The sequence below is a fragment of the Megalobrama amblycephala genome, linkage group LG17 (genome assembly GCF_018812025.1).
Source record: "Megalobrama amblycephala isolate DHTTF-2021 linkage group LG17, ASM1881202v1, whole genome shotgun sequence".
In the NCBI taxonomy this organism is placed as follows: Eukaryota; Metazoa; Chordata; class Actinopteri; order Cypriniformes; family Xenocyprididae; genus Megalobrama; species Megalobrama amblycephala.
In genome coordinates, this window is record NC_063060.1 from 31,916,693 (window position 1) to 31,927,904 (window position 11,212).

The window sequence follows — 11,212 nt, forward strand, 5'->3', positions numbered from 1 at the left end:
TGCTGATAAAAAAATGGATGCTTTGAATGAACGCTAAGTAACTTTGCCATAAATGCCCATAAATGTAAATGGTCTCTCAGGTTCTGAGGTCGGCAGCAGACTGGTCGGCGGGAATCAAGCACCATGAGGAGTCCATTCATAATGCCTATATTCAGGTCATTGCCAAGAGCAAGCACTTCATCTACATTGAGGTACACAATCTCCAGCTTTTCACGCTGTCTGTGAGCATTCACTAATATGCTTCAAATGTGTTGACAACCATTGTTGTACAATTTATGTTATAAAACAGTGTTGACATTTCAGTTGCTTCATATTATTGATGAACGGCATACGTCAGTGGTTATCAGAGCATATCAAGGGAGGTGCCAAGAATGATTCAGTGGAAATTCTAGAAGAACCATGTCTTGGATATTCATCAAGTAAAAACAAATAAATAAAATATAAATGGGGGACCTATTATGCCCCTTTTCACAAGATGTAATATAAGTCTCTGGTGTCCCCAGACTGTGTCTCTGAAATTTCAGTTCAAAATACCCCACAGATAATTTATTATAGCTTGTAAAATTTGCCCCTATTTGGGTGTGAGCAAAAACACGCCGTTTTTGTGCGCGTCCCTGAGCTGCTGCTCTCAGCCCCCTTTCCAGAAGAGGGCGGAGCTTTAACGGCTTGTGCTTCTGATACTCAACAACAACAACAAAGCTGGAGAATCTCACGCAGACAAAATGTCAGAAATTGCCTTACAGCCTTACATTGTTCAAACCGGAGTTCAACACTGATGGAAAGACTTAGGAAGAAGTTACAACTTTTAGAATGCAACTGGACATTTCTGAATGGTTAGTGGATAAATTTATGTAGTTGTTGTGGAGTTGATTCAACTCATCGACTAGCATGTACTATCAAGTTAAACTTTTGTGCAAATCCAACAGCGAACTGACCCTCGTTTGTGAAGCAGTCTAGTGTGAAATGATTTGTGCAAATATATCACCTTTTACTGACTGTCTTTCGGCACATTTAATTCATAAATGAAATTCAACCACGGTGTCCACAGTGGCTCAGATGCCGAGAGTCTATGGAGACTCTTATGTTCATTGGTACATCCAATAACAGAACATTTGTAATGTGTTTTTTTTTTTTTTGGCACAGACATTGTATATCTCCAACTTCTACAGCGAGGAAACAGAAATGGTGGATTGCTGTAAATTTTGCATAATAGGTCCCCTTTAAGAGAATAAAAATAATGATAAAAGAAAAGAAGAAGAAAATTTTTCTTTAGCTCTGCCTCTGAGGATGTGATACTATAGTTATGTGGATACATTAGATTTTTTGAAAGAAAAACCCTAAAAGTTGTGGTTTTGACACATTCAGTAAAGCCAAAAAAAAAAAAAAAAATCCAAATGTTATTTGCTATTTAATAAAAGAATGTTGCAGTTTATGCAATCAAAGCAAAGTAGTGACAAAATGATGACCAATTAGTGGAGTCTGTTTTGTAGGTTTTTTCAAAGGGAAGGCCCTCTATCTTAAATTCATGCCATAAATAACATGCGTGATTACAGAAATGTTCCATTATTTGCCCAAGTCACGGCCTAGCAGAAGTAAAATATGCAAGTATTCTCCCGACTCTGTAATATGCCTGATAATCTGAATTGGTTGTTCCTGTTTCATTGTTTTCAGAACCAGTTCTTCATCAGCTGTGCCGATAACAGACATGTTTACAACAAGATTGGTGATGCCATTATTGAGCGAATTATCAGAGCTCACAAGTAAGTTTGAGAATCCTAATACATTAACACTAATTGTAATTTTTCACCATTCACTGGACTGCAGTTACAGAAGCATTATGCCCATTCAAACTGAACATTCTCCTAGTTTTTTTTTTTCTTTTTTTTCTTTTTTTTTCTCATAAAAGTAATAATCCTGCACGTTAAAGGGATAGTTCACCCAAAAATGAAAATTCTGTCATCCATTTTCTCACCCTCAAGTTGCTCCAAACCTGTATAAATGTCTTTGTTCTGCTGAACACAAAGGAAGATATTTTGAAGAAAGTTTGTAACCAGGCCACTATGGAGCACCACTGACTTCCATAGTAGGAAAAAAAATACTATGGAGGTCAGTGGTGCCCCAGAACTGTTTAGCTTCCCACATTTTTCAAAATATCTTTCTTTGTGTTCAACAGAACAAAGAAATTTATACAGGTTTGGAACAACCTGAGGGTGTGTAAATGATGACAGAATTTTCATTTTTGGGTGAACTATCCCTTTAACTGTACCTAAAAAGCATTTTATATATTTTAGCATATACTTCAGTCAAACATATTTTAATAGATCAACTATAATTGCAGTCAAATTGCATATGTAATTTTAGGTCCCCTTACATGTTTAAAATTGTACAACCAGATTATCATGTTGGGTTGTCTTAATTGCTCCACACAAAAAAATAGGTGCATGACATCCCTACACATGCAAACAAACCAATCTTTCATGTATATATCAATATTACCCAGACATACAGTATTAGTATGGCTTCACTTCTTTATTGAAAGCATGTGAGATCAACAGTAAAGTACAACCTTCTCCCATGCTAATGGAGTCCTGGAAACTGTCGTTACCTGTGAAGTATCTGATTTACAGGAGACACAAGTCTCTCACCGCTGCTGTCAGGCACGCAGGCTCAGCTGCAGAGACAGGCCTGTCTTTAATGCGCGCTGACGGCTAATGAGAAGCTAGCACCTGCCACTGCACTGATGTGAGCCAGACATGGTCTGTGGGTACGCCACTCTTCATTTAGTCATTCCAGGCGTCGCCCTCAATACTGAAATACTGCGCTGTTGTGTGTGCTGTAACAATGTTGGCATGTGCTTAAAGAGCTCTCTGGGAAAAGAGCCATTCGTAATGACTTTATAATTATGGAGGCAGCACACCGATTGAACACAAGGATATGCTGCTAAAGAGAAATGGCTTGGAAAGCATGTTTTACCATTAATGTCAATGGAAGTGAGGGTATATGATTTAAGAATAAGCATATGTGTGTTTACACGGGTGTATTGGAATTGATGTTTGCTGTAATTTGTCACAGGGAGAATAAAAAGTTCCGTGTGTATGTGGTGACTCCCCTGCTGCCTGGATTTGAGGGAGACATTACCACAGGTGGAGGAAATGCACTCCAGGCTGTTATGCATTTCAACTACAGGTAGGAATGAAATCGTTTCTGTGCATGAGAGCAAAGAAAAGGGCAGCACAGTTCACACACACACACACATAAAATAAAAAAACTTGCATAGGTTATCCATCTGTGAAATTTTAGCAGTGGATGTTTTGCTATTGATGCATTCATTACAGACAACAGCATCAAAATTTGGTAAGGATGGAAAAAACAAAAACAAAAAAAACATTGAATTTGATCTGATCTATGGCGCAGTACCAAAATTCTTACCAACCCTTAACTTTTGAACAGTATATACCTGTACTATATTGTAATACTATACTGTGTTACTATATATACGTTATATACTCTATTGTATTACTGTACTATATATACTACTGTATATTGTATTGTGTTGTATTATTTCAATTTATAGTTTAAGACGTGAAATTGAAACCATATTTGCAACACATTTAATTTTTGTACTGTGTTGCATTTCATAGTTAACCTGTTAAGTGTCACCGGCCAACCGGTGGGCCCAAAGACATTACATATTTAAAACGGCAATATCCAATACTAAACTTAAACTAATCTATATAGGATGTCTACTTCATAAATTGTATGAAAATTATGGAAATATATGGTTCAGATCACTCAAACCATATATGGAAATGGAGGCGCCCTTATATGGTTAGTAATGGAGCTTGGTTGTCATCTAGTGAGAAATTTTGGTACTGCGCCCAAACAATCTTACTGAAAGCTCATTTTTTAAGATGTCAACCTAAAATTTGGAACACAACTCGTTCAGATTTTTGACTTTGATTTTAGAGCAAAACATGTTTTGTAAAATATACATTTTATATAAAATATTATATTTTTACATTTTACACTTTCATAAACTTAAACTTCCATAACTTTTTTCTGTTTCACGTACATAATTTATTTCACTTCTACAGTAAGCTAAGAAATATCTAGCCTTATGTCTATATTCCAAAGCATTCTTGAATTACATTTTCTTAAAAGTAAGAAAAGTAGGGATGGGACTTTATTGTTTTCATTAGAATTTGATTAGGTCATGCAGATGTGAAACATCTTGTACTATAATTCTACAATAAAATTTGTCCATGCCCATGCAGCCTTGCTTACATCAGCAGAAAATGAGTTGTTTCAGAGGCTGAGAATACCATTAATATACATTTTGATGAAAATACGATTTACTGACAAATCATTCAAAGACCAGGGACATATTAAGAGTTACAGCAGTGCATGTGGTTCATGTTGTCTTGAAAACCAAATGTGTCATGTACACTGAGCATGGCTTGACTGTCTGTTTCAGTTTCTGCAGTGTCATTCATAAGTTTACAGCAGTAGCTGGTTTCCCAGTGATGCAGTTAATGCTTCCTCTTTAGTGAACTCAGACACATTCTCTCCTCTCCTCCCCTGATTAAGCTTTAATGAGTCTGACAACACGCTAAACAGCTTCACAGCTTTTTTTCAACCCTATCAGAGAGGAAGCGCGAACAGCCCTGATCTACGAGACAAACCTGCTTTCATCCTGCAGTCAGGCATATTCATCCTCATCTCCACGATAACCTTCCAATCACGCTCTCTGCATATCATTTGGATGAAAGGAGGAATTTGGCAAGGAAAATTGTAAATGGCGCTGATGTGAGGATAATGACCCGCGTTAGACAGTGCGCCTTTGTTTCCAATGCCAGCTTACCAATTCATTCCATTACACACGTAAGAGGCACAGCCAAGTGTTAAATGCCCGTTTCACTCGTCTGGAAAATAAATGGAAATAAGCAGTGCTTCAGTGTCGCATTAAATATGGAAAAATTTACAAGTTTTTTTTTTTATACATTTGCTGCAGCTCTCTGCCACATGTTTCTAGTTTATAGGCTTCCGTTTTGGAAGATACCATGGTAACTGAGAGAATAATGTCAAGTCATTGAGAGAGCACAATGAGCTGCTATAATGTTGCGATAACATTTGAAAAACCATTTGTTTTCTACCTAATCATGGCCTGAATGTCTTTTTTTTTTTTTTTTTTTTTTTTAGGACCATGAACAGAGGAGAGTACTCCATAATCTCACAACTGAAGAAAGAAAGTAAGTTCCATTCTCTTCTCTTCGATATGATGATGTGATTGTGACATAGTTTAATGTGAACTGGTGGCAGGGAGTTCTCTTCTGTGGTTTACCACAACCTTTCAACATGTAAGACTAGTGATCATATGTTTCGACATGTGCTAAATGGTTATGCAAGTACTGTATTTATGACTTATTGTAATTGCTTGTCTGCTTGTGCCAGTATTGAGTTAAGATTGGGGTGAAATTTATGAAGCTGTTGTGCTAAACTCATAGAACTCCCAGTATTCCTCTGACCTGCTTAAAGGATTAGTTCACTTTCTAATTCAAATTTCCTGATAATTTACTCACCCCCATGTCATCCTAGATGTTCATGTCTTTCTTTCTTCAGTCGAAAAAAAATTAAGGTTTTTGATGAAAACATTCCAGGATTTTTCTCCATATAGTGGACTTCAATGGAGCCCAAACGGTTGAAAGTCAATATTACAGTTTACAGCGATCCCAGACAAGAAAAAGGGTCTTATCTAGAGAAACCATCACTCATTTTCTAAAATTTTTTTAAAATTGTATACGTTTTAACCATAAATGCTCATCATGAACTAGCTCTCTTCTTCTTCTCTATTTGAATTCCAGCAGTATAGACACTGCTAAGTGTATTACTGCCCTCCACAGGTCAAAGTTTGAACTAAATTGTCATATACAATATTCTAGTGCAAGCATATAACAATTAGTTCAAACTTTGACCTGTGGAGGGCAGTAATACACTTAGCAGTGTCTATACTGCTGGAATTCAAATAGAGAAGAAGAGAGCTAGTTCAATATGAGCATTTATTGTTAAAACTTATATTATTTATTTATTTTAAAGAAAATAAAAATTCCTTGTATGGGATCGTGTAGAACGCTTTGAAGCTGCACTGAAACTGTAATTTTGACCTTCAACCGTTTGGGCTCCATTGAAGTCCACTATATGGAGAATAATCCTGGAATGTTTTCATCAAAAACCTTAATTTCTTTTCGACTGAAGAAAGAAAGACATGAACATCTAGGATGACATGGGGGTGAGTAAATTATCAGGAAATTTTAATTTGAAAGTGAACTAATCCTTTAAGAAAGATTTAAAATGACAAAACTGTCAGCCTCGTGTGTGTGTGTGTGTGTGTGTGTGTGTGTGTGTGTATATATGTATATGTATATGTATATATATATAAAACATTGTTCTATAATGCATGATGCATGAAGTGGTAACAGTAAATGTAAATCCAAAGCAAATATTTTACAGTCAAGTTGGGGAACTTCATACTACATGTCTTCTCAAAAGGGGGTTTGTGAGTTGATTAAAGGCTAATAAATAATTAAATCATAAAAAAGTTAAATTAAAATGAACAATTTTCCATTTTAAAATAAAAATACTCGAAGTAAAAGTAAATATTAAATATTTTATTTGTTTACCTGCTTGTCATGTGCCCATTACCCCATAATAAAGAACAGTAAGTATGGAGATGTATGGAGATGAATTGTTAAATTATTGAAATATTAACTTAACCCCAAATGACGTTTGCTGAAATTTTGAAAATGTTCCATTGATTCAAATGGCATGAACCTACAAACAAATAAATAAATAAATAAATTGGAATGATATGTTGTTTTCTGTTACTGTGGAAAAAAGTCACACTCAAGATGTTCGGGAGCTCACACACACACACAGACACACACACACACACACACACACACACACACACACACTTACATATATGTGGTTTACGGGGACTCTCCATAGACGTTATAGTTTTTATACTGTACAAACTGTACACTCTATCCGCCTACACTACGCCTACCCTAATGAAAATTAGAAATTAAAACATGCCATAAATTCCCCCAAAACTGCAAAAAATGAAGAAAAAAAAAAAAAGATTTTAAACATTATTTTCTTACAAAATCATATTTTATTGTCTGTGGTCTCAGAAGGCCCCAACAGTCTGAGTGTACATTCCAAACTGAACTGAACTGCTTACAAGAATTCAAATCTCAGGGGGGGCTTCAAGTAAATATTTTGTGTCAAAGGGGTTCGGCTGACAAAAAAAAAAAAGTTTGTGGATCCATGACACAGAAAATACTCTCTTCTAGAATGATCTAAATGGCTTTTTTTCTGGGCAGTGTTGTACAGTCTGAATTACACCCGATTCTCTCTTGACACCCCCACAGTGGATGACCAATGGATGAACTACATTTCGATTTGTGGTCTGAGGACTCATGCAGAGCTGGAGGGCAGACTGGTGACTGAACTCATCTATGTTCATAGCAAGTTGCTCATCGCTGATGACAACACTGTCATTATTGGTAAGTTAACATTATTACAGTTTGCCAAAACAGAAACTCTAAAGTGTTGAGCAACTCCCTGAGCAAGTGTATAATTTCTTTATGGCTAGAGCCTTTTACTCCCCCTTGTGGAACACTGTGGTACATAATATGATTTTGAAGTATAGATGGTAAGGCCCGGGGGGCCCATATAATCACCAATCTGGCAGCTAAGCAGCTGGTTTTTACATTTGTCCACTCATTTGTCATTTCCCTAAAATAGTGTATTTGAAATGAGGTCAAGAGACTTTTATGTCCAAAAGAAGTGAGTTTTAATGAGGAAAACAATGTGGTCTGTGTATTTTACACATGACTGCACTGCCAGATGTGCAGTATTGACATTTGCTCGGTAGATCTGAGCTAAGCCCTGAAAGCCACTGAAAGACATATTACATCTGTAAAAACAGTTAAAATAATACTTTGTATGAGCAGCAGAAGAAACTCATAAAAGATAAGCGAGTTGTCATTTCAGATACAGCTTTAGATTTCTGCAGAAGATACAAGAAATCCAATGAGGAAAGCCATAGATCAGAAGGAGGCAGATGGGAACATTTAGCCACATACTGAAATTGAGTTATCTCTGATTCTGTAGGTGGAAGATTTGTGAGCTATTGAATTAAATGCCTCAAGATCCAATCACTTATAAAACAATGAATCAAATTTAATCGCAAAGTATTAAAAAAATCTTGTTTTCATGTCTGTGATCATTATTGTTCTTGATATTTTGGATTAAGCAAGTCATGATCGGTTTGTGTTTCCTTTTCTTTTCGTAGTTATTGCAATTTATGAAACAGCTCAGAATTGTTTTGTTTTGTTACTAGGCATATTTAATAGATATTTTTAGTTTTACCAGGATTTTTATATATTTATTATTTTAAACACCTTTTATCCTTTTTTTTTTTTTTTTTTTTTTTTTAAACAGGCTCTGCCAACATCAACGACCGCAGCATGTTGGGGAAGAGGGACAGCGAGGTAGCTGTGATTTTCGAGGACTCTGAAACAACACCATCAGTGATGGATGGTCAAGAGTACCAGGCTGGCAAGTTCGCACTGCAGCTCAGACTGGAGTGCTTCAAGTAAGATCTGACGGAAAGTCAACCATCCTAGTGTTTGCAACACAACTGAATCACAGCTAAAAGTCTTTGTCTTTCCATAAACCAGAACCATTCTCGGTGCCTTTACTGATCCAACCATTGATGTCAGTGACCCCATCAGTAACGGATTCTACAAAGACGTCTGGATGAGCGTCTCGGGTCGGAACGCCACCATCTACGAGAAGGTGCGTGTAAATCCTTGTGTCTTTCTCCACTCGCTCCTGGGCATGTAATGGATTAAATGATGGCTACTTTCCATCTTCCTATTACATGGAACATTTGAATTATGATTTAGAGGTGTTGCTTGGTCATTTGTCTGATAGGGATTGCTCTTAATTACCACTGAAGCTCTCATGCTCAGTTGGCTGTTTGGCAGTCTCATGGCAGGCCAGTAATAATGAGGCTTAATGCAATGAGAGATTCTTATTCTGAGCCATCATTGTAGGCTGGCAATTTCAGTAAATATCCACACAATTAGGAAGCTTTAGTTTACAATGCAATATAAAATAAAATAAAATAAAATTAAATAAAATAATAAAATAAAATTAAATTAAATATAAAATAAAAATATAAAATAAAAAAAAAATAAAAATATAAAATAAAAATATAAAATAAAAATTAAAAATAAAAATTTAAAAAAAAAAATTTAAAAATATAAAAGAAAATATAAAAGAAAATGAAAAAATAACAGTTTTTCATTGTTTTGTTTTTACAGTTATTTTATTATTTAAATTCCTCTAATTATTATTTGTAGAATAAATTAATCATAATGTCAAATGTCACATTTCTACAATGCCATCACCATCAGTAACCTCGATTTGCATAATAATAGACCGCTGTAATATTGGTTTCACCTTTTAATGCTAATTTTATTTTAGGTTTTCATTTTAATTTGGTTTAATTTTTAATTTTAATTTCTATTTATATTTACCTTTTAATTTATTTTTATTTCAGTTTTAGTCATTTTAGTACTTCAACTTTTTGTTTAAATTGCAGCTTTATTTCAGTTAACAAATGTTTTTAAACAGCTCTGCACTAAGCTACGTAAGAATTTGTCATCTGTGCTGAATTGGCAAATACAATGTGAGCAGCAAACAGCTGAGGACTTTTGATGTGATGACATTGCAGGTTTTTCGCTGTCTGCCCTCCAGTCTGGTGAGGAACAAACAGGAGCTCTTGAGTTTCCAGTCCAAAGCAGGTCTTGATAAAGAGGACCCTGTTAAAGCACAGGAGCTACTGAAGAAGATTAGGGGCTTCCTGGTCCAGTTCCCACTGGAGTTTCTCTGTGAGGAGAACCTCATGCCCTCAGTAGGCACCAGAGAAGCCATGGTGCCCACTGAGATCTGGACTTGATGGCGCCAAATCAGAACCACAAAAAAGACAATCTGCTTCCAACATTAAGGGGATACAAAACTCCACTGTGGCAGATGAAACTTTGTTTGTGAAACGTCACACCAACCGATATGAAGGAGCAAAGGATATTAAGACAAACTGTCCTTTGTCATGAAAGAAATGGACAGCTTCATATTGTTTTCTACCTTTTATCAATGTTTTAAATGTACATAATGATATTTTATAAGCACAGTGATTATCAGCACGCATTCTCATGCTTTTACTATAATGTATAAATGAAAGATGCCAAACAGGAGGGCTTTTAGGTAAATAATATAACTCTAATGTACATTTGATTTTTATTGCTAGAGCTGGCTCATTTGTAAAGGCACCACTCAAAATGAAGGGCAAAATGGAGAGTGGAAGCCCTGTCAGATATAATTTTGTCACTGTGGCCCATTCTTCAGCACGGCGTCCCCAGTGGAAGCGCATCCATGACAGGCTGAGCACAGTGATATGTGTTTTCTGTCTGGTGAACCTGCTCTTAGGCCAAGTCTGCAGAGGCTTTTACTGCCCAGCTTCACTGCCTGTGTCTAAGTGTCGGCGCTCTGGGGAGACCAGACAATCTGTCTGTGAATTAAAGTGCTGAGTAACTGAAGGAAATTGGTGCTTCTCAACACCAAACATGGACATGTGGCGTCCAATCCTACATTTTCCCCTTCGCAAACGTGGCGCAGGTCGATTTTCACGAGTCAGCGCTTGTTGCCATTTTCACGTTGTCCCTTGGTGTTTGAATATCATCAGGTCAGCCATTTTCTACAGTTATCCTTTTTAACCCTTTTTTGATGGTATTTTCAAAAATGGTTTTTGTGATTTTTATCTGGTTTTTCTTTTTTTTTTCATCTCAAATAAAGAGTACTGTATGGGAGTACACTACCATTCAAAGTTTGGGGTCGAAAAGATTTTTTTAATCTCTTATGCTCACCTAGGCTTAAATTATTTAATTAAAAATAGAGTACAAAGAGTGATATTGTGAAATTATTACATTTTAAAATAACTGTTTTCAATTTTAATATGTAATTTATTCTTGTGATGACAAAACTGAATTTTCAGCATCATTACTCCAGTCTTCAGTGTCACATGATCCTTCAGAAATCATTCTAATATGCTGATTTGCTGCTCAAGAAACATTTCTTATCAATG

General features: G+C 36.0%; 1 protein-coding gene across 1 annotated transcript in view; it reads left to right on the top strand.

Moving 5' to 3' along the window:
- Positions 1-10,953, top strand: part of pld1a (phospholipase D1a) — a 28,042-nt gene extending 17,089 nt beyond the window's left edge. Inside the window, exons 19-26 of the mRNA XM_048162741.1 lie at positions 81-191; positions 1,672-1,760; positions 3,073-3,186; positions 5,200-5,249; positions 7,431-7,565; positions 8,506-8,659; positions 8,745-8,862; positions 9,806-10,953. Coding sequence (XP_048018698.1) covers positions 81-191; positions 1,672-1,760; positions 3,073-3,186; positions 5,200-5,249; positions 7,431-7,565; positions 8,506-8,659; positions 8,745-8,862; positions 9,806-10,030 — 996 coding nt within the window. The 3' untranslated portion in view covers positions 10,031-10,953. The remainder of the gene's footprint in view (positions 1-80; positions 192-1,671; positions 1,761-3,072; positions 3,187-5,199; positions 5,250-7,430; positions 7,566-8,505; positions 8,660-8,744; positions 8,863-9,805) is intronic.
- Positions 10,954-11,212: the final 259 nt, after the last annotated feature.